Source organism: Bacillus rossius (genome assembly GCF_032445375.1).
Source record: "Bacillus rossius redtenbacheri isolate Brsri chromosome 9 unlocalized genomic scaffold, Brsri_v3 Brsri_v3_scf9_2, whole genome shotgun sequence".
Lineage (NCBI taxonomy): Eukaryota > Metazoa > Arthropoda > Insecta > Phasmatodea > Bacillidae > Bacillus > Bacillus rossius.
In genome coordinates, this window is record NW_026962013.1 from 20182082 (window position 1) to 20206613 (window position 24532).

The window sequence follows — 24532 nt, forward strand, 5'->3', positions numbered from 1 at the left end:
ATAACACCTAAGGGCACGTCAAAGCACCGCATACCAAAATGCAAGTTAACACGCCATATACCGTCTGAATGAAATTTATATAATGGAATTAAGTAGCATTTAACCAAAACGTAATGTAAATAATAAAAAAAAATAGTATTTTTTTAATGTTTGAAATTCAAGGAATATTTTATCCTGACAAATAAAAATTATGCCAACCTGCCTGGATCAGAAAAAAATATTTTAATTTCTTTATTTGCGCATTATTTCTTGATGAATCTCCTTTAAACCACAAATGCTCGCTCATTTATTTTTGTTGTTCTGAGTATATTTGCTTTAAATAAATTTTATTTCAAATTATTTTATCGTAAAAATGCAGAATATATTTTTTTCCACTATTTTGGTGGAGTAAGTAGGTATTAATAAACAGCTGTAATAAAAATAAAAACCTAACACCGAAATCGTTATGTTTTAAAAACTAAACTGGATAAAAAAAATAGAAACATAAACCATAAAATCTTATCTCTAGTCATTACCCAATAAACTCGAGCAGCTGGGATTTATGGTAGGTCAAACTTGGTGTGCCTACGGTAAAGCGCGAGAATCTGCCACTGATGGAAATATAAGCTACATATATATCTCGTTGTTACGGACCGAAAAATGTCGCTGTTTCGTGAAAGTCTAGGGATGTTCACACAGACACCAGTAGTTTTTTTATTGACTGCTGAGATTGAACCTTCTTAAAACGCATGTGTGGCCTACAGAAAATTGTATTTTGCGGGGGAAAAAAAACCTTCGCATCCAGCTATTCAAAACCTGTAATTTTTTGAACTGTCACAAAGTATAGGCATGTGTTTGACATGTGTCCGACCCTACCTTTTGTTGCTGACTTACATCACTGGTTTAAAAAAAAAAAAAAAAACTAGGGCGAGTGATAAAGCATCAGGTCCAGTGGCAGAAGTAGTATAAAAATACTAGGTTTTGGTGTTAATCGTGTTGCCCGATCAATCCGCGAAAAAAAATCACCTTTAATTGTCATTAATTTATCTGGATTTTTTAAGGCCGAGGCTAAAATTTATCCGATTTATTACACTTAACCAGCTATTACAAGCAAGGGCGCGAATCTGAATCAGGATTCTCAGGGTGGTGGGGAAGGGGGTGCGCGAAAATTCACATAGGGAAGCGCAACCTAAAAAGAGTTTTTCTCTGGATAAGACGTTTGATTGTTGTATACTGCCCATAATTTTTGCCTATGTGCATGCAGCAAGCAAAATACTTCATAATAAAAATACAGTTTCCCATAAAACATACTTTTGAGGTTTACATTTTTGTTCAACCGCAGTTTCGCTGTTATTACTTTGCAAGCACAAGCGCGGGCACCATCAGTGAGGGGGGGGGGGGTTCTCAAATCCAGGGGGGACCCGAGGCCCCTAACCCCCCCCCCCCCCGGGATCTACGCCCATGATCACAAGTATGCCATTCCGATTCATTTTCAGATCTAAAAAAGCAACAAAATACCACACAAGAACAAAACTACACAAAGCGTACAACCTACGGAGGGCTGCGTCTAAAAAAAACGTTGCTTAGTCTTCCAAAAGTCCACGCTCTCTTGCGCGCAACACACCACACGACCACCCCGCGCGGCGAACTTACGGAAAGGGGGGGAAAAAAAAAATATGCTTGTACTCACGAGATGCGCGTGCAAATCAACCTGGAGGTGAGGAACAGGTCGTGTAGGATCCTGTTCCTCCTGTAGCAGCAGACGGGCGCCGGCAGGACGCTCTTCGGGGCCGACGGAGCGTCCGACGCCTCGCGGGACGTCATCACGGGCGCTAGAGGGCTGCCGGCGGCGACCCAGGCTTCGGTTTACCCCTCGCGCACTCCGGTAGCCTGATCCGTGAACATCGCTGCTCGACACTGCGTCACTCCCGCGGGGACGACGCCGTACCCAATCGCGAGCGAGCCTTGTCTTCGAGAGAGATAGAGAGACGGGGAAACAAATGTTATTCCTTCGCGACCGCTCATCAGCGCGGACGATCGACGCCGCCCTCACCCGGAGGGACAACCGCCGACGACGGGACGCGACCGAGGCCCGGTGCGCCTGGACGCGGCGAACGACAGGCCCCCGCTAATTGGCGCTGCCCCGTTAACCAGCCGTCCCGCCAATCATCTCTTCCCCTCGCTGATTAACAGCGCGCGTTTAAAACGCTGAGGACCCCGGGCGGCCTACTTGAGACCTCTCGGGCAAGCACTTGCCACAGAGGGACGCGGCGGAGGTGCAGTGTTCATCTGCGGCTCTCGGCGTCTGGTCGTCGCAGACTGCAAACACGCGACCTCACGGACAAAGATTCATCCGGGAGCAATCGGCCATGGCTAGGGTAGACTACACTGCCTGTATAGTCGGGCAAATAACTCTGTCTAGGGAGCCGTCTCAACTGGGTTGTCTGTGATTGGCTATTATTTCCTCGATGGTTCCTCATTATTAGAGTCCTACAAAATTCGCGGATTCATTCGGTGATAGGCTAGAATTCAAACACACATAACTCTTAGATAATTTTGCTATTGGCTTACTTTTCATCTGGACGAATCACAACCAGTTATAAACCCTCAACCAAAGAAGGATCGAATCACAGACAAACCAGCTGAGACGACTTACAAGTCGGCAGCCAATGAACTTGCGTTATTTGCCCGAGTGTACAGGGGTATGTGCAGTCTTTCCTGCAGGACATCGAAACCGCGAATCTTGCAGGTCTCTACTCATTAGCCAAGGGCCTTTTAGATAAACAGTGAGCCAATAGCGAAAGCAGCTGAAAGTAACGTGTATTTGAATTTCAGCCTATTGTTTGGGGTCTCTAGCCATGGCTAGGGTAAAAAAAAATTCAAACGCATATTAGACTGCAACACGGTACAACCGCACCACTGGTTTCCTCCTCGTGATTGGCGGCCGTCTGCGAGAAAAGTTGTTGCCATATTTGACCGAGCCACTAACGATGCGTTTGTTTCCGCACATATTTATTTTGTAATAATCGACATGTACTTGAAAGAAACTCGCCCAATCACGGAACACAGACCCTGCTACAGTGTTTTAACTTTCGGCTAGTCTGGGAATCTTTTCGTGAATTAGGTATGCCCCTAGCCATGTGCTAGAGCAATGGTTAAACTTTTTTGAAATCGGGGCGCATTTAAAAATCCTAAAAGTAATTGTAGGCCCACGATATACAAATTTCTGAGAAACATGTAATAGTTAAGTCAAATATTAGAGAAAATTGCTATAAAAATTTTTAAATAAACTTATCTTAAGTTTATTCAGGCTTGTAAAGAGCGACTATAGCACCTACTTGCACACAGTAGGCAGAAAACTTTACCGTATTCAGAAAGTTTTTTTCTTCCATAAAACATTTAAGTTTTAACGTTTACGTTTATCAACCCCGTTTCAGTCACGGATTTTGCAAGCGTAAGCGCCCACTCCCCTCCCCCAGAATCTACGCCCATTGGTGGCAGGGACTTAAAAGTGTTCATATGGGCTGCAGACCGAGTACACGCTACACCAGAGATTAACTAGACCACTTGAAATTACAGCACACTGTCTATGCCTCTAATGCACACAAACACGACACTACATCACGCCAGTTAGCCGATCTAACTGGTGGGGAGCTTCAACCCCCCCTCCCCGGGCGAATTAGGTACACGTAACTTTTGTAGCATTACACTACCTACCAGCGCGCACACACAGGACCGTGTGCCAAATCTATCCAACAACACACAGGTTAGGTCACTTTACAAACTAACCACTGTCAGAAAAATCCTGAAGGGCTGCCCATCCAAGGGGCAACAATTCAGACAACCTTCCAAAAACACTACTGTCAGAAAAATCCTGATGGTCTACCCTTCCAAGGGGCAACAATTCAGACAACCTTTCAAAAACACCACTGTTAAAGATATCCTGATGGGCTGCCCTTCCAAGGGGCAACAATTCAGGATTATAAAATCACGAAAATAGACACATTTTAAGATACTGGAAGGGCTGCCCTTCCAGTAGCTGTACAAACAAACTATTGCCAGAAAAATTCTGAAGAGCTGCCCTTCCAAGGGGCAGCATTTCAGTCGCCCCTAAAAGGAGGGGGGAGGAAAGTGAAGGGGGTAGGTTCTGGTGGTTGCCCGGCTGCGGCACTCCCGCCCTTCCTGTTCCAGGAACACGCCGGTGGGGGATCGATCCCCAGAGCTGTCCCCTCGCGGCCGGCTGGCGTCGCCCCGCACTGCAGAGCCCCTGTTAGCTCCGGGGAAGCCTTCTTTTCACAGACGAGAGAGCCAAACGCCCGATCGTGCATCTTCGGTTTTTTTTTTTTAAATTCATTGTAACTCATGATAACTAATGTTCGATTAGGTTAGGTTAGCTACATTATAAATACCTTAAAACATTGTGGACGGTTGATTTGGTTAGGATAGCTACGTTAAAGATACTGTGAAATAATGTTAACGGTTTCCTAGCATGAACTTCGGGGAACTTCGGGTGTGGCTCTCTCGTCGTTGAAATGAAGGCTTCCCGTGCGCTCCGCCGCGCCGGACCCCACGAAGCACACGCAAGACACAGCATATCAACAGCACACCACTATCCAGCACGAAACACTTTTTTTTTAACTCTCGCTAAGGCCGATATTCCATGACACATGTATAAAGTTTCAGGTGTTGAACATGCTACACCTGCACCCTAACCGTGTTCCTAGTGCACGATACGAAATGGCCAGTCGTTTAATTTTTATGGAACGGATTTTGGTGTTCTATCCGTTGCCGATCTGTTGCCTAAATTCAGCGCTACCGCAGAGCTCCTCCTCCCCCCCCCCCCGGTTTATTTCCGCTTCTTTCGCTTAACAACATTTTCTGTTTAACTTACACTAACTAGTTCGGTGTAACTGCAATCAAATTTATAACCGGTGGTATTTGGTCAGGAAAGCAAACCACCATAAACCCCTCCGCCCTCCTCACTTTTACATACAGACACACAAACACACTCACACACCATCCCTTCCGTTACTAAGTATTTTATTTCTCACGACGGAAATGGTTGCAATCAGGATTTGGGATAACAGGATCTGGCCAAAATGATGAGTCGAGGTATAATATGACTCCCACTACATAGATTACCCCTCCCCTCTCTTTCCCAACCCCTCGCAAATGTTGGCGGACCAGTCAATTTGCTCTGGTCAACCATTTGCGAAACATCCCACTTCCTGTTAACAGTTTACGGGCAGTTCATTCGTTCTGATGTGGTTTATATTCTCTCTCTCACCTCCTCCCCTTTCCCCTTCTAATGCTCTTCTGAGCGATTTTTTTTTTTTTAATTTTCATTTTCCGGACCTGGATTCCCGTCAGAAAATAAAATAGACCTGTGTCCATTACACCGGTAAGGAAAATGCATTCGATATGCTGCTATCTGCTACTACAAAGTACAGGATGTACCAAGAAGGTCTGATAGTTGGATGTTGATAGTTTGAACGCAAGAATGTCCCGTTCCATTTCACTATTTTATGTTTACATCCCTCGCGGTTAAACTTGCCAAATTTTCGAGTGGCTGAAATTCCACAAAATTATATATAACATCCTTTTTGTATAAACAGCTGGCACAGTTGCATTTTAACGTGTTTGTACAGTACGGATAAGGATTAAATGTAAAATAAAACTGGAACCTTTTAAGTTTAAAGTAAATTTTACTGGCGGTTATGTTTAATTATTTCAGGAAAAAAAATTTGCCTTGGTTTTTTTAAATCATCAGAATTTTTATGATTTTAAAAGGTTAAATAAAATCAAATACAAATTTTCTGAAGGAATTTTAAACCATACCTCGTTGTAGCCTCCAGCATTGCCTTTAAACACAAATTTTTTCAGTTATTTGTTCCATTTGGATTGCTTTATCCGTGCAGCATAATAATTTTAAAAATCCAACTTTGCCAGCAATATATTAAAAACGTATGCACTACGTATTTTTTTTTTCATTTTGTTGAAGTTCGGTCACTCAAAAAGTCTACAAGGTTAAAGTATGTCCTATTTGTATAGTTGTATTTAAATCGTAACTCTACGATTAAGGTAACACAAACTTTCTCTTAATTTTTGAACTTTCATATCTATTTTGAGTAACATTTATTTTCAACGACTTTGTCTCTAAGACACACACATCTCTTACGTAGTTAAAATTAACACTGTACCTGAAAATTATTTTTCATGCAGCTATTCTTGAAATCCAAACGAAATCATTAGAGTAGTTTTTGAGAACGTTAATACATACAAATTGATCCGTTAACAGTATAAGAAAGTATGCAACTTAGTTAAAATGCAGCTAGTTTTTAGTATCTGAATTTAAATTTTCCTGGTCAGTGTTACTTAAGTTTTTTTCAGCAAAGAAAGAAGCAGGGTGGGGGGGATGCACAAATCGTCTGAAATATAAACTCGCACTTAAAACTTAATCACACATGAAGTTGCGTAACACTGGGCCCAATGATACGCGTGCAGTTTACATCACATGTTATGACTAGAGACAGGAACAGTTCGAGGATTTATTTAGCGATAGGCTAAAATTAAAATAAATTTTATCTTAGAACTGTTTCGTTATTGGCTCGCTGTTTAACTAAAGCAGGGTTGGGGAAAAAAAAAACAGGTATTTTTAAAACAAAAAACCCAAATATTTTTTTCTAAACCAGTTTTTTTTTATTGCGTTAGTTATTTTGATTCTCAGCATGTTAAAATAAAATGATATATTTTTCCTCTCTCTGTGTAGAGACAGGGGCAATTTTTTTTCCGAATAAATCTGAACACCTATTAGACTGCAAAAAGGTATTCCCTTCTAGCGAGTGTTCCTTTGTAATTGGTAGGGGCAGGCATTTTTCGCGAAAATATTTGAACGCCTATTAGACTGCAACAAGGTATACCCGCACCAGCGGTTTCTGCCTTGTGATTGGCGGCCGTCTGCGAGAGAAGTCGTTGCCCTATTTGACCGAGCCATTCAGGACACGTTTGCTTCCGCACTGAATCTCTGTGATTGGTGTTGTTACAATCGATATGTATCTGGAAGAAACTCACCCATTCACGAAACACAGACGATGCTACAGTGTTTTAACTTTCAGTAGGTCTCGGAACCTTTTCGCGAAATATTCATGCCCCTAGTAATTGGCAGCCGTCTGCAAGAGAAGCCATTGCCCTATTTAGCTGGGCCAGCCAGGACGCGCTGACTTCCACACCGAATGGCTGGGATCCGTGTGCCGTCAGTAGACAATGGAAATGAAAAACTCAACCAATCAGGAAACTAAGATAATGCTACAGTGTTTCAACACACAGCTGGTCTCGTAATCTTCTCGTGGAAAAATGCATGGCGCTGTGTATAGTGGATTCAAAAGCATTCAAGTTATTTGCAGTGCACTATATGTTTAGTTGGTTAGATGAGGGGGTGGGGTGAGGGTTGAGGTCCATGGCGTGTGCAGACACGATGCAATGTAAACACCTCCAGGCATGGACAAACAACACTGCGTGCTTGTGCCCTTGGCAATGGCCGGGGGAGATTTTTAGTTTACACGAAAAACGTCGATGGGGGGTCGCTCGTGGAGGTTTGAAATGTTTTCGCCTGGGCTCTCTCTCTCTCTCTCTCTCTCTCTCTCTCTCTCTCTTTCTCTCTTTCTCTCTCGGCTTGTTTGTGTATGGCAACACACAACCAACACACACACACACACACACACGTGTGTCTGAACAACGGCAGTAAGGAGAGAGAAGACGTTTCATCAGCGAAGTCGACGGTCTGTTTGGTTTAGGCAACACACGAGCTGCAGCAAGAATTCTCCCCCTTTCTCCCTACCCGCTCTCTCTCACTCTGTTCCTCTTTCTTTGTCTATCTGCCTCTCCCTCTGTCGCTCTCTTCCCCACGTGGGAAACCTAAGATTTGAATAAATGTATGCACATTCCCCCAAATAATCCCTAACCATATCGAAAATAAGCTCTGTAATAACATACATCCAACTTTTAAGTATGTACCTTTGAAGCATATTTTCCCGGAGACTCACGAAAGTGCTATTTCCCATTCCATGAAAGAGGTCAGTTTATTTTTTTACATGTTCTTGTAAGATGGTAACCCGTCATTACAAACCAAATAGTTCCTTAAATCAATAAAGTACACTTTGTTTTCAAAAGCACTATGCTAGTCAAAAATATTTGTCAGAATTTTTTTTATTTTAACAAATTAATTGATAGTTTACAGTTGTCGAACAAAAAAAAAACTTTGTTATAGTTCCTGTCAGGAAAAAATTAAGTCGTTTCTCGGAATGTATATTCCATTTAAGATAAAGTGACACTTACCGTCAGTTGCTTCAGCAAACATCCAGACTACTTTGACAACTGAATTCTCTTTTTTAAGAAGAAAAAAAAAAGGAATATTGATGCATGATAAGTAGAGCCACGGAATTTTCGCACATTCATTTAGTCGCAAGCTAGAATGCAAACCTCCACACTGTCGCACTGTGTTCATGATTGGACCGCAGTTATCTGGACACGCCCGTCTACGACCGCGAGCCAACGATGTCCAGCTAGGAGAGAAGTAAGCGAATCAGGTATTGCCAAATAACAAGGATAAAAATGTTCTCGCTAATAAATCAACCAATGGGAAAGTAAACATGGGTCGAGCACACCTATAACTTTGAGGAATCCGCGAAATTTCCGGGACTCTAATGATAAGCTAATCTGGTGCTAAATAAATTTGTGATTTATTATGTCTAATTATTTAGCCTATCAAAAAATATGAGCTAGTATTTCAGTACTCGCCAGTGATGTGTAAACATCTAACCCTCGGTAACGAGAAAATTAATGTTTTCTCATGTTGCACATACACTTACAATACGAAACTCGGACACGAAATTGAATTATAATTCCTTACAATAATTCCGAGCATGATAAATATACAAATTGCTTTTTTAACATAAATTTCTGGACGCGAATCACACGTAGTTTCCGCACCTGCCGCTAGAATTCGCTGCCGGAGCAGCTACGTCGACTATTGAATCATTTGATTAGCAGTCGTAAATTTTAAATTATACAATGAAAGGGCTCCGATAAAGGTAAAAAAAAATTTCCAAACCCGGGCTGATATTCGACAATAAATTTTATTAAAATACTGCCCCTTTATGTTAAAATGCATTAAAAAGTTAATAATATAGAGTTTCCATTTGCCTCTATGAACTTTTGCTCGAGCCATCCGCCACAGATGGTAGCACCGTGGTTAATCATTTCCGTTCCATGCGACTTCCGTACCATTCATGAAATTACTCCTACCAAATGCCGTATACCGAGAGCTAAGATTTCACACAACAAAAACCTGTAAAGCGTCGATGGTTGTTGTATAATTGTTCGTCTGTTTTTGTTCGTCGCAACGGTGAGAACCGCCATGTTAAAAATAACACAGTATTTTGCCGTCATATTGCGTCCGTCACGCTACTGTTATTCCAGCATGGAGCGACGCCGTGCGTCAGCGGGTTCAACGGTCCGTTGTCTCGTTTCCCCGGGGCGTTCGTAGAAACACACACTGCTTCGCGAGGCCTCCTCCTTCTTTCCGTCACTTTCCACACACAGAGGATACCCCTCCCCTCCCCCGTCGCCTCCTGTTCACGACGGACCCAGCCACGCATTCCTCCCGCTCAGGGTCGCCGACCAGGGATGACCAACTTTTGTCTTATCGATTCTCGATTCTGTACGAAACAATTCAGATCGGAACGAACCGATTCCGTCCTCAACTAATCATCGTAATATTCGATTCAGTTAATCCGATTTATGCAATTATTAAGATAGCGGGATAAACCTTCACCCATCACTTCTTCACAAAAAGAATGACTCATCGATTTTTTTTCCCCTTCTACCGTATCACCCATCGAATACAGTGCCTTAGAAATTCCGCAATAACGCAAAATATATACTTATATTTACAAATTTTACAAAAAATATCATCATGGCAACATTTAATGACAATAATTTTAATGTATACTTCCAAATGGTAGTTTAAAAGTTTTTTTTTTAATTTATGCTCTACGTTCAAAAATATTCGTGCGCGTAAATTGCGATATGAATGGATCGTATGCTTGGAATCAGTTCATTACCAACGTAACAGGATAGTCCACGGAAAGTAAAGGGAGGAGACACACAAGTCACTCGCATGTTGGCGAAAGATCCTTATTGGATAGTCTCTATTGGAGGTGGTCACTATAGTACCAACTTCAGTCGATAAAGATGAGGAACAAAACCATGAATAATATGTTTTAAAAAAAAAGCATTTTATGCGTAAATATGCAGTACCACCTGTATCCTGTACACAATAACTAAAATGTCTGTAGTTAATATATTCGTGTTAAAGGTTTAGTGTCTCACTTATGTTTTCAAAGTAAATTTTATATCTACATGCTCAATAAATTTACTTTACGGCCATGCAAAGCGGCAATTTCGTTATTTTTTGTTTTGTTTTACATAGGCTAGTTATTTGATCAATAGTATCTTGTTTCGCAGAGGTTTTTCTTTATAACACGTACCCAACATCCTATCCGGCACAACTTCGTTTTTCGAAACGATTTCAATTAGAAGTTTCAGGTTATCTAGCAACAAAAAGTAAGTATCTTCGGGCTTAAGACTACAAACATCTGAAAATCAATTGTAATATTGTACCATTAATTCGAATAGTTTGGTATATGTCCACAAAAAAGAATATTAATTCGATACTCTAAAATTAAATAGTTTATAAGAATTAACTATTTAGTAACAAAAAATAACAATTTTTTTTTGCTATCGGAAACAGTTATTTTTGCCCGAATACAAAGCATATCTTTTAATAGTACGAACTGGTGCTTTATTCCGAGGTTGGTAATATCATACGGAATGACTTCAGATAAGAGCTTTGTAGCTCATATCTATAGCGTGTATCAGGCTTAGATTACAGTACAGAGTAAATGGCGACCACTGTTGCCAGATTGTTACTATCCGTCTTGCTAATATTATTTTGTAAATCATCTTTAAATATAACAAGTTTAACATGATTTTAATTTACTATTTGTTGAATTTTTACGACCGTTAATGATGGTCTATTAACAGTTGTAGTAGTTCTGACAAAAAAATTCTAAACCCCCAATTATATTTCACTTAAAAAACTATTTGTAGCCATCGGTGATAATTAATAACAAAGCATTTCATGATATTATGTGATCTGTTCAATATAGCTAATTTTTAAAAAATTAAATTATGTAAATGTTGTTGACAAAACAGTTGAAACCAAGATGGCGTTTTTCAATTACTACTCCTTAGAAGTAAAATAATGATTTATTCATATGATGCTGTTGGTGAGGTTCATCAGGAACATGTATTTCCAAAATTCTCATACCAAATTTTACTTTACACAAAACACAATGTTTCAAACATATTTAAAAAAAAATGTTTTCATTAGACTACAAAGTTTTGTCTAAAATTGTTGTGCTCTATGCTGTACATCTGGGAACAGAGCACACCGAAACATGAGGGACAGCCCTAATGGCGGAAATCGTGCATCTAAACGACCCTTGCGAAACTAAGGATGCGCTATATATAGCCCGGGGGCGCAAATCTGCCAGATTTGCAGAAATTTCCAGGGGGGGGGGGTTTGTCGGCCTCGCGCGGCACGACAGTTTTGCGCGTGGGGTTAACCGACACGACATTTCTAGATATATAGTGCTTGTCATGTTGTTTACCGCCCATATTTTGGCCTGCATGCATACAAAAAGCAGGAAACTTAAAAAAAAAAATATGCACAAACTTTTCCATGAAGACATAGATCTGACATCAAAGCCCGTTTCACAGTCACGCGTTTACAAGTGCGGGCAGGCTCCGTCAGGAGAAGCTTCTTAATTCCAGGGGGCCCGGGGTCCTACCCCTCCCCACGGGATCTATGCCCGTGGTTAGCTCCCCCCCTCACCCCCCACAGAATGGAGTGTAGGCACCTTCCCAGCTGAGCGACGAGAGGAAGGAACTGCAATCGGGCCGAGGATCAGTGTTTTTTTTTTTTAGTTGATTAAATTTTAATTACGTACATTATAAGTGTACAATACATTTTTTACACGCTTCAACCTTACCATGTCTCTTTCGTGAATTCATAACGGACTTAAATTTAACCAGCTTAAATTATTGATTAACACGAAATACACATTTAACAAGGAAAATTCTAAAAAAAAAAAAAAAAAAAAAAAAACCTGTTTACGTCATCAAAATGAGTGCAGCGGCACGGCCATATGTACGGCGCTGACATGTACAGGAAATTCAACCCAGCGCCAGCCACAAGGTCGTGGTTTGGAAGAGAGAGATTGTAGTGGGGGGGGGGGAGGGGGAAAGTTGCTGGCACGCGGAGATAACGCTTTCCCAAGATTTCCGGACACACGTCTCACGCAGGCGAGGTTTTGCGAAACTCTTCAACAGCAAGATCCACGGCGTGGTGTCAGTTGCACATCCCAGAACAGTTCGACTGCTCCACAGACTTAAAAGTCCAATACGAATACTGGAGGCAGGGTTGTTTTTTTTCGCGGGTCAATCGTAAATCTGAACGCCTATTAGACTGCAAGTATGCAGCGATTGTAACCTTTGTAACTGGCGGCCGTCTGCAAGAGAACCCATTGCCCTGTTTGGCCGGGCCAGTCAGGACATGTTGGCTTCCTCACTGAGTCGTGTGCCGACAGTAGACATGCGACTGATCACGAAACTCAACCAATCACGAAACACAGACGATGCTAGTGTGTTAACATCTTTTTTTGCGAAAAAAAAAATCTATGGCCTAATCGTTTTCATTTATGACAAGACAAGCTTGTGAATGCACAAAAATATTTAATCTGATACTAAACATAATTCTCCTCTGGGGGTAGAATAAAGTCGGATAGTAAACGGTGGAGGAGAGTTAAGCCAAAAATGTTTGCGTCATATTGAAAAGTTACGTTTTTGGAGTAGCGGGTGGGAATGCAATAAGTAGAGACCTGCAAAATTCGCGGATTCATTCGGTGATAGGCTAGAATTCAAACACATATACCTCTCAGATAATTTTGCTATTGGCTTACTGTTCATCTGGACGAATCTCAACCAGTTATAAACCCTCAACCAAAGAAGGATCGAATCACAGACAAACCAGCTGAGACGACTTACAAGTCCACAGCCATTGAACTTGCGTTATTTGCCCGAGTGTACAGGGGTATGTGCAGTCCATCCTGAAGGCCATCGAAACCGCGAATTTTGCAGGTCTCTAAGCAATAAGAAAGTAATGAGTAGCTTTAACGATCGCCTTGCAACTGTCCCGTTAGTTGGGCTTCCCTTTCGCTAGCACGTGCTCCATCTGGACTCTTTCAATATCTTTGTGATTCTACACATTGGAAACAAGTGCATCAATATGGTGCATGAAACGTAGGCAGTGCGAGTTTTTTTTTTTTTAATGCCTTCTACGTAGCGGTAAGACATTTTTCGACGCCCATTTGCACGCCCGTCCGATAAGACACTTGATAGAGCAGGCAGTACGTGCTTGCCGACGAACTTCCATTTCCGCCAAGGTCAAGGGCCCCCCTTCCCCCCCCCCCCAGATAAGCAAGACAATCGGCACACGATAGTTACTGCACTGCCATTACTGGTGTTTTGCGACTTAAATAATGAAAAAATTAAATAATAATAATAATCTCCTGCCTGAGGCGGGGTCTAAATGAATGGAATTGGGACTTAAGTTCCGGCCAGTATGAAGAATTCGCGAGGTGAGATGAATATGGAGCAGCGGCGGAATGAATAGGTGAGGGAAACGGGAGCACCCCGAGAAAACTCACAGGCCACGGCAACGTCAGGGTTCGAACCCACCGGGAATCAAACTCCGGTCGGTTGATAGGAGAGGAGTGTTCTAACCGCTCGACCACCGCACCTCTAACTAATGCTATTAAAGAACAAATAAATATTGTTGAGAAACGTTACCATCATTTCAGCAGATGAATGGTTCGCCTATTTTATCGTATATATTGACGTAAATCAGTTGTGGATCCGAGGGAGTTAGGGTAGATATTTAGGGGGCTGAAGTCCCTGCTCCCTTCCCTTCACCAGTTACAAGTTTCTTTGGAAAAATATTTTTAGATTGTGAAAATTACTTGAAGATGAAGTAGTTAAACCATGGTGCATGAAGTATGAAATCACTCTGATTTGTCGTAGCTGTACAAAGGCTAATGCTATTTTTTTTTTTGATAGCTTGAAAGAAGTTCGCAAGGAATAATCGTAAAAATTAAGCAGATATTGTTAGACAATTATGTTATCAACACAACAGGCGTAATAGCGTTAAACTTATTTATAACAAAAATAAAAACCTTTCCATTCAGATGTGAAAGAGAGATAGGTGTTATCTTGGGCAGTTTTTTAACCTCGAGTTGTTTTTCCTGAAACTCTGGACACTGTGTGCGCGCCCGAGTGACAAGGGGTTTTAAAGGCCCCGCCTACCCGGGCACACAAACGGTGTGCAGTTCAATAAAAAAAGCGATGTGAAAACTGCTCAAGATATCGGAGTGGCGTCTGTTTACGAAAGGTATCGCTGAGGACCGAAGTAGTTTTGTTTCCAGATTAAGTAAATCAAGTAAACTGTAATTTTAGAATAGTAGTAACCGCTGAAAGGCATGTTTTCAGACTAATTTTTTAGGCATAAAAAGAACGTACAGATTCATGAAAGCACGTGGCATGCATTATATTATAACTTTAACTTCAATTCTCCGCCATATACTCTAATGTTACGGTCGCCGCTCAAATTGCATAGTTGTCCAATGCTCGACGAGAAGACTGCGCTTAGAGGCGATACAGCACTATAAGCACCAGCGAGCGTCGCACCCATCACCCCGCCTCACTGACACAGATACATCCCTGACTAGGCGGGCCCTGACTAAGCGGGCCTGGCGTGGCAGCGTCGGAGTGAAGCAGTCTAGGTAATGAACCTAGGAGGAAGGTGGCGCGGGAACATCAGAGAAACTTCCTTCCTTCCTTCCTAGTCTCACAACCAGCATTCCGCACGGTTTGTGGGGAAGGGGTGAGGGGGACGCCAACGTCAACTTCGTGTCGGAGGAAGAGTCGGCGCGGAGGAGGAAGGAGGAGACATCGTTCCGGGATTCGCAACGCGATTAACGGGTCCGCGACATCCGCGACGTAAATCAACGGCATTTTGTCATTCGCGAGCTCGACTTAACGTCAGAAGGTGGGAAAGAAATATCGACAGGTCGGTCTCTCCGTCGGTGAAGAAATTACCTTCTGCAAGGACAGTTTTTCTTTTTATAATTGCTCGTGGAATATAGACAGTACGCATAACTGCTTACTAGAAACTCTTTCTGCCTCACTAATAAATGATGCAGACATGGTGACACGATTGATGGAAATTCAAAACTCAGGTATTTCGATGATTTTACAATCATCTCACCACTGAACTGAACGAGGCACTCTCTCTCTCTCTCCGAAAATAATTAAATAAATTTGACACGTGTTACCTTAATGTACAGAGAAAAAAGTAGCTGCTTAAAGAACAACATTTTGATGGTGGTAATGCCTGTGCTCCTATAGATCTATTCCGTAGCTCCCTAACAAGCAGATGTGTATCCAAGAGCGATGATAGAATGGGACGAGCCTTAAGGACTTAAAGGGGGGGGGGTTATACTAAATTATTTTCTTTTAATATTTAGTATTATTGCACATGATATTAAAAAGATTCATAATATAACACAATTCAATTGTTTACATACGGCGTTTCCTGCTAAACTAGTCTTTAATCAATGGCAAATTTTTAATGTCAATCTTAGCATGTACTGAAAGCGTGGAATCATATTGTATGCAGTTTTTTATTAACCACTCGTATGTAACTTCGCCTTAAAAATCTTTACTTTCAGTATATAATTCATAAAACATTAAAAATACAGTTTTCCTAACACCACATAAATGTGAGTTTCTCGAGGTTTCGGGAAAACCTCATTTTTATCGATTAAATGAATTATATACTTAAAATAGAGTTTTATAAGACTCCATACGAACAGCTAATCCAAAACTGTAGGCTATACTAAATGATGTCATTCTTTCAGTACATGCTAGGACTTATATTAAAATTTGCCTTTTAGTTCATAAAAATAATTATGACATTTTTTGACGTGACAACGTCTAATAAATCTATGAACGCCGGCTGCACGCTCGAAAAAGTGTCCCGTTACGCTGTGTCCCGTTACGCTCATTGTACGCTTGCGCCGCATTTATCTCTCTTCCACTCGATTGGAACAACCATCGATTTGACTTTTTCGAGGCACATTAAACTTGAAACACTCCCATTCGTTTCCTACATTTCCTATCATCGTCCTATCCTTAACATAATAACACAGATTGGAAGAACTTAAATTTCAAACATGTATAAAAGTTATAGTTAAAATAATCTGTTCGTTAAAGTAATAAACATATCTGAATTAATGAGTGCAAATAAAAGTAAATTTATCAATTAAATTGTAGATTTCATTTCACTCCATCTTTGTATCCATACAAAATAGTGATAATTAAATAAAAATGATTCAATTTTATTCATAAAAGTATGCAATCATTTCATCAATGTTTTGTTATGACGTCACGTTAAACTATCGTCCGTAAACCGACTTTACAGACAACCAATTTTTTTTTAGTAGTAAAGGCCTTTTATAAACAATTATATGTTATATTATGAATTAATTTAAAAACATGTGCAAAAATACACGAAATATTGAAGCAAAATAATTTAGGATACTAACCCCTTAAGACCTCCATCCCCTTTCTTAACACCTCTTTCCCGAGCTTCTGAGAAAACTTCAACGGCTTGTCATCACTGGTTCAACGAGATCTCAAACACGCTATAACTTCGCTCGATTTAAATGTAGGTCACCCGCACACTCCCATATTTATTGGATTACGTCAGCGGAAACTTCCGCGTGCCAGGCACGAGAGCGCGCATTTATAAACTCATCTAAAAGTCAGATTTTCTTTAGAGTTTCGAGAAACTTATAAGATTTACAACTGTAGTTTCCACCATTGTGTCTTGGCAAGTCGTAGAAACTGAATTAAGTATAACTTTAAATACAGACGTATTTGTACAAGTTTAATTAAAAGGCACTCGAAAAAATTAATTTGTTTATAGGACACCGTTCACACCAAATATCTTAGATTTTAAAATAACAGGTAGATGATTTTTGCGGTAGTAAAAAAATGACTAAAACAGATATTTCCCCCCAAAGTTTTTAGATATGAAAAATCTGGTGAGCTATAGCTGCATGCTTCACGGTAATCCTGATAAACTCTAATACCATTCAGTCTTTAAGCGATGATAATTCTTATGTAACGTTTTTGTATCACTTTACAGGAGCAGCTCTCTTAGGCTACCACACGGCATTTTGAGATACTCAGTGACGTGAAGATCGTATCATTAAAAAAACTGTAAATAACCTACAATGTGAAACTTGAAATGCTAATCTGCTTATAGTTGATGCAGAAATCAGTTCAACAGTTCAACATGGATGTTTTGTTTCGTGGTGGCTAGCAAACCTGTGATAAGAAATTCCTGCAACAGATTTGGAACAAAATAAATTGTTCACCGACCACTGATGTCAATCGTCAACAACTATAAAAAAAATCAAATTGATAACGTAACTTTAAATGAGTATGCGTAACATAGGTACAACTGCAACTGAAATAATATTTTAATCAATATAATGATGGGTACATGGTATATGTCTCTGCTATAATTTTATCTTTTTCTGTAAATTCATCATGGAATAAATCACAAGACGAAAATGTCCCTGACTTTTTCCAGACATTTTCCTGCTGCCAAAAATCCCCCGGCGTTTCCAGTTTTTTTTTCCCCTGTCGCTAGCCACGCTGTGTTAGGTATCGTTATCAATTTTACTGGTGTATTGTTGAGCTGCGAAGTGCGTGTGACGCAATGGGTATTTCCTGGGCTACACAATCAGCGGTTCCGTTTTCCTTATCTGACTCCTCCATGCGGAAGTTAGTCAACACTCCATCGAGGACAGTAGGTTTAGCAGTGACTACACACTCGACCAGCAGTGGCTACTGCAAAGACCAAAAAAAAAAGGGGGGGGGATAGAAGGGATATATTCCCCCTCCCCCCAAACTTAGGAAAAAAATATGCAAAATATTTTGGGTGATGCAAGATGAACTGTTACAACACCTTCGATTTTAACTCTGAGATAAGCCGCATCAACTAAGCATAAATTCTTTTTTTATATCCTCCCACACATACACACTGTTGGAATGGTTCACCACAAGATGGCGCTGGTTCTCTGACGGATTTTAATACAGATCTTAAAATGCGCAGTTTCATTAAGTAAATAACTGCAACGCTCGAAGTGGTAATAGTTAAAAAAAAGACAAATACTTATACGCAGAACTAAAGTTAAACAGATAAGTACTCATATGAAACACTAATAGTTTTACGAAGTAACCATTACTATCACGACCATTAAGACTAATGTAAAGATAACTTCATACACAATTTATTTTGTTGCACTTTATTTTCAGTTATTTTATAATATTTCTGTATAATTGTATACTACGATTATTTAGGTTTTTATTAAAAAGTCATTAAATATTACTTTCTTATTTGTATGTGATGAGGCTTTCAAGAAAGTCTGCCTGCCAATCTTCAGTGAAAATAAATAAATAAATAAATGTTGTGTTTTAATCGTAAAAGGTATAAAGTGGGAGGGAATTCCATGTGGAGCGCACCAGCAGGCATGTAAGGATTCAGGCTGGGCCCAAACCCCGAAGGCTGTGCGGTTTTCCTCGTGCCCTACAGAGACTGCACACACACACATACACACACACATACACACACATACACACACACAACACACAAATCAGCAACCCCACGTTTCCGTCAGCTGTCTCGGGGGCGAAGGTAAACCGCTGTCTCGCACGAGAAGCACAGGATACCACGTCGCTACATCTCTCTGGAAATACCCACCCCACCTCTCCCCAACCCAGTCCTCCCGTCAAAACCATTCCGCGCAAATGAACGGAGATGATAAACACAATCTCGAACTCAATTCGATACTCCCGCCTGCTCCAAGCCACGACGAGTTCCCTTCCCAAGAAACACATTCCATCTCGGCCAGACGCAAGACGAAATAGCAAAAATTCGAGCAGAATGGAGTTACAAAGCACTGAAATCCAAAAAATGGCAAAACAAAAGAAAAAAAAACATGTGAGTTAAGTCTTTCAGTACTCGCCAGTGATGTGTAAACATCTAAACTCGGTAACGAGCAAATTCGTGTGTTTGCATGTTTCAAATACACTTATAATACGAAACTAGGACAAAAAAAATTTAACTTCTAATCATTGAAACTAATGCCGAGCGTGATAAATATACGAAAATTGCGTTTTTAACTACTTTTATTCATGCGAATCACACGTAGTTCCCGCAGTTACATTTTATTACCAAACCGAAATTTTAAACTATTTAAACTGTTTAATGAAACTGCTAAGATAAAAAAAAACTATTTGAAAAAAAAAATACTAAACAACGGCTTCGGACATGATTTTTCGACGAAGTATATTATTAAAATCCTGCACATTTTGTTAAAAATTTAATTTAACAGTTAATACTATAATATTTACCTTTGGCTCTGTTAACTTTGATTCGCTGCATTTAGCCAAAGATGGCAGCACCGTTGTTAACACATTTCCGTTCCAAGCGACTTTCGTTACATTCAAGAAATTACTCCTACCAAACGCCGTATGCCGAGGGCTGAAGATGTTACGCATCAAAAAAAAAACAACAATTATTCTGAGCCCCGAAAGAAATCGACGGCTGCATTCAAAAAACTGCGTGACGCTCCCGCAGGTTTCGTCCCGAAGTTGGTAAGCCAGTCTCTTATCGGCCCCGTATCGGCGTGAAGCAAGGCTGTAGAGAGCTGCGACCGAAGGGAAACCCCCTTCCCCCCGGGGCCGCTCCCGTCAAAGACGGCGGGGTTTCCGCGGCGTGGGTTAATTAGCGGGTATGTTGGGGGGGGGGGGGGGAGGAAGTAGCCTCGGGGCGAAGCCTCTTGTATCAAGCTGACGCGGACTATGGAGCCACTTAATTAACGAGATCGGCTCTGAAATTGGCACGTGTGTACACTCTACCCTCGGCCGCAGTTATAGTTAGAGACCGGAAAAATTCGCGGATTCATTTCGTGATAGGCTGAAATTCAAACATGTGTAGAATTCTGCTGGTTCTGCTATTGGCTCGCAGTTTAACTGGAGCTCTCTGGGTCCATGAGAGACTATCGACCAAAGAAGCGTCGTATACACAAGCTACCCAGTGGAGACGCCTCACAATTTAGCACCCAATGAACACGCGTGTTTACTTGAGAAATGCAGAGGAAAATGGAGGCTATCCTAGAGGTCATTGAATCCGCGAATTTTTCCGGTCGTTAGTTATAGTTAAGAGACAAGTTGTTATGGTTTTATTTTTAGGTTAATTACTAGGCACTGGAAAAATTTCCAATTATACCTCTACCTCTAGGATATACTACTCCGCAGTCGTTTGCATCATCGGGAAAAATGTCAATTACTCATTGGCAAATGACTTGTGTTAACTGGGATTGATTGTGTTTCGGTAGGTACTTCTCGTGTTGACGGATTTCCATTGGCTCAGCATCCTTCAAGTTGAGTGTTGTTCAATCACTGAAGCAACATGAATGTAAATAAATATGTTTGGATTCTATCCTATCGTAAAATTAATCCATGAATGTTTCAGATCTCTACCAACTACGCTTTTAAAACAGGAGATTTCGGTGTTAATGTTTATTTTTTATTTTTTAAATTCTGTTTATTCATTAAGAATAGCACATTATTCAACAAGTATAACTCCCAAATGTTCTTTGAATGACTATTGTAAAGGGAAGGATTGATTTGAAACATATTTTATGAACATACACCATTGTTGTGGTTTTCACGGTATTTTCAACAGCACAAGAATGGGCGAGAAAGATTAATGCTGTCGTCGTTGTTTTGACCATGATATATGTTTAGTCTCATCGCTGATTTCACAGTGCGTCGCTTTGTTGTCGCTTGTCTTCGCGTTCGGGAGTCGCCATTCTGCGTAGGTGGCGCTGCAAGCGAGAAAACAACTTAGCAGTATACTCGCGCATGCGCTTAATCTAAAACTGTTTTGAGTTACTGTTTAATTGCGACCTTGAACCAAAACCTCTACAACACTCACAGTTGATACTGTTAAAATCTATAACTGGGACGTAATGTTATGGAGAGGGACACCTGTATTTCGCGAATACATTTCGTGTCAAGGTTTTTCCAAAATACTGTAGCTTTTCTCCTGTGGTTATTGGCTGAGGTCGGTGAGAGGTGTCGTCCCGCTCTTGACGGGGCCAATGAGAATGTGGTCACCGTACTGCTGCACCCTCACAATTTGCCATGACTCTTAGAAAAAAGCTACAGTATTTTGTGAAATACCTTGACACGAAATGTATTCGCGAAATACAGGTGTCCCTAGTTATGGACATGTAGTTCTAAGTGCGTGGCGAGCCTGACCGCGCGGCACCTCGACCGACTTATATCAACTCCGGTTCAGCCGCGCGGTTGAGAACAAACAGCCGGTCGGGTTGTTGATCTCGCGCGCGGACTCCACAGACGGCGAGGCGCGACCTCTCGGAGGTCTTCTTCACCAGAGTCGCAGATCCGCTCGACGGACCCCGCGCCCTCACCCCGGCGACCTCGCCGACGAACGATAACCCCCCTCCACCCACCTTTCCTCCCTCCCTCTCCAACCGACCCTTCCAACTAGCTTTCAGTCTCGCGCTACTGAGCATTCCCCGAGTGTTCCCACGCTCCTATGGCGTATCCGCGTCGTATAGTACAGCGATGGTCAAATTCACTCTTTTTACATGCTTTATATTAGCTTCACCTGTATGTTTGTCTGTCCGTCTGTAACTCTTTCGACTAAGAGTGAGTGACTCATCACTGTAAAATGTCCCACCCATTTCATTACGTTCGTTAGCCGAGCGGTCTAAGGCGCGCGACTTCTGTGACGTCAGCTTTCGGATTCAGCGATCGTGGGTTCTACTCCCGGCCACGCCGAAAAAAAAATGTTTTTTTTTCCCCGGTAAATTCTAATATTATATCCATACATCTAACTGCAAATGATTCGTAGAGACTTTACCATTTCTTTGTGACGTTGCAACTCCAAATAGTTATCTCAGATGGTAATAGGTAGTGTCGGTAACTCATTTCCCTATGATAATTATACATAAATATAGTTTAAAAAACTAAAAAAACATGCTTTTAAAGAATATCAAACTAAAAAGTAAAAAATAATTTTAAAATTAAATGTATGACAATAGTATATAAGCAATACTAGTATAAATGAGAAAAAAGCATGGGGCGCTTAGTATTCAAAAAATATGGCACAAAGCGCCTCAAGCTTTTTTCTCATTTATACTAGTATTGCTTATATACTATTGTCATACATTTAATTTTAAAATTATTTTTTACTTTTTAGTTTGATAATCTTTAAAAGCATGTTTCTTTAGTTTTTTAAACTATATTTATCTTAGGCCAAATATTACTTTTGATGTGTGACTTAGCTCTCGGTAAACGGCATTTGGTAGCCACAAGTTCTTTTAAAAAACAAAAATTTTATCATATAAATTCTACACAAGTACAAAAAAACACAGAAAAATTACTAAAGTCTTGTGCATTTCTTGATTTCTGCTGGGCGTCAGCCTTGTCGAAATCTCTGGGAATCCCCGACAGAAGGTCGTCGTCCCCCCCCCCCCCCCGGCTTTTACCGCTCAAGACTCTACAATCTGCGGTCAATAACTTAAAAAAAACATGTCCGGCCGAGTTACTGGCCACCGCAGAATCACCCGTCGACCAAGTGGTTTCGTAAATGGAACGGGGAGTCGCGTGGAACGGAAATGTTCGATCTCCGAAATCATGCCTTTTTATAGCATTAGCATCGCTATCATATCTCTGAATCGCTATTCTCTAGGATGAAAAAAAACTTCATGTCAAATATACAGAATCGGCTGAGTGTTCATTTTGCAAGTTCGCTTCGAACTGCTTCAGAACTTCATTAAAATACATGAGAGAAAAAAACTCAGACTTTTTTTTGTAAAATAGTTTATCTTCTTAGGCATGAAATGAACTACAATATAAAATATCCTTTTATTTTATTCCACAATGTTTGAACAAAATTTTGTAAATTTTTTTAGCATAAGAATTTTATTTTTAAAAACTTTGGATAATAGTGGTTGGTAATCTTAAGTTTATATCAATGTAAAAACTCGTTCACTTTTTCATCATGCAAACAAAAAACCGAACAAAACTCCATGGAAAAAAAAAATAGTATTGATAATGGCGATACAGTGACCCTTGATTATAAAATTGAGGACCAGAGTTTTATACAAAATAAAAAAAAACACCGTAAGAGTTCCTCAAAGGACTTTTACATAATTAGACACAGCTGTTTCATTATTGCTGAAGACTGATCTGGCGTTCGAACGATTCAACGACGATCTACAAACCCGTCAGCAAAAATAATAACAAATAATAATAATAATAATATGTGTATTTATTGAACGTACACAGAAAAAAATTATTCTGTACTCTTATAAAAAATTCTTTCGGAAACGTTGCCAAAAAATAATTTGTGATACTACAATAAATATATTGTAACTGTGTACAACACATATTTATGTTTATTTTCGCACAATATGAAATACTTTTATCGGATAATACTGAGAAATTCTTACAAACTTTGGCGCATAATTTTATACTTTAATTGATATTTCACCCAAAAAAAAAATAACTTTCGAAACCATAGAAAATATAATCGAATATTCAACTATTTGACTTTATATTGTTTTAACGTGCTTGTTAACAAATAACATTAACCACTGGAGGTACCGAGACAACACAAATAGATATAAATTCCCGGGTAAGAATCCGAACCCAGTATTATTGCGAGCGCAATTCTGCAGTGATACAGTTGTTTTCATGTAAACATTTAAAATTTACAAACATCTGTAATTTCACATGAATATTTCTGTTCTCTTCGCAAAAAAAAACAAACAAAAAAAACAGTGTGTATAGGTTTGTTCAATCGCAGCAATGCTAGCGGCGGATTTTTACTTTCCAAAAGTGGTATTTGCAAAGTGTTGAGATTAGCGGGGAAGCAACGGGGGGGGGGGGGGGGTTATGTTTGCTATCCCCCCCGCCCCCGGGCCCAGTAACCATGACAGATGTCCGCATCGAGAGAGGAAGGGGAGCACGTGAAATATTCACACGTGCCGCAGCGCCGCCATCATGCGAGGCGTGCCGCCTGCGTACTTCACGTGCGCCGGACTGCCGCGGGACTCGGGTGGCACGTGGGATTACCCACCGGGGATCCGCTCACAGCCCCAGGCGCACTGTGCGGCGCGGGGTTTGTTCCGTTACCTACCCCCCCAAACGCATCAACACACCGACTTCGTTCGTTCTATCTTTTCTTTTTTTGCGTAACATC

At 40.7% G+C, this 24532-nt stretch overlaps 1 protein-coding gene across 3 annotated transcripts in view; it reads right to left on the bottom strand.

Annotated features, from left to right (window-relative positions):
* The window catches only part of LOC134543346 (spermatogenesis-associated protein 13), a 250784-nt gene that overhangs the window by 219597 nt on the left and 6655 nt on the right, over positions 1-24532 (bottom strand). The window contains exon 1 of one of the 3 annotated variants that reach the window (XM_063388319.1): positions 1670-1869. The exons of the other annotated variants lie outside the window; for them this stretch is intronic. Coding sequence (XP_063244389.1) covers positions 1670-1803 — 134 coding nt within the window. The 5' untranslated portion in view covers positions 1804-1869. Of the gene's footprint in view, positions 1-1669; positions 1870-24532 lie in introns of those variants that run through there. 3 annotated transcript variants of the gene reach the window in all.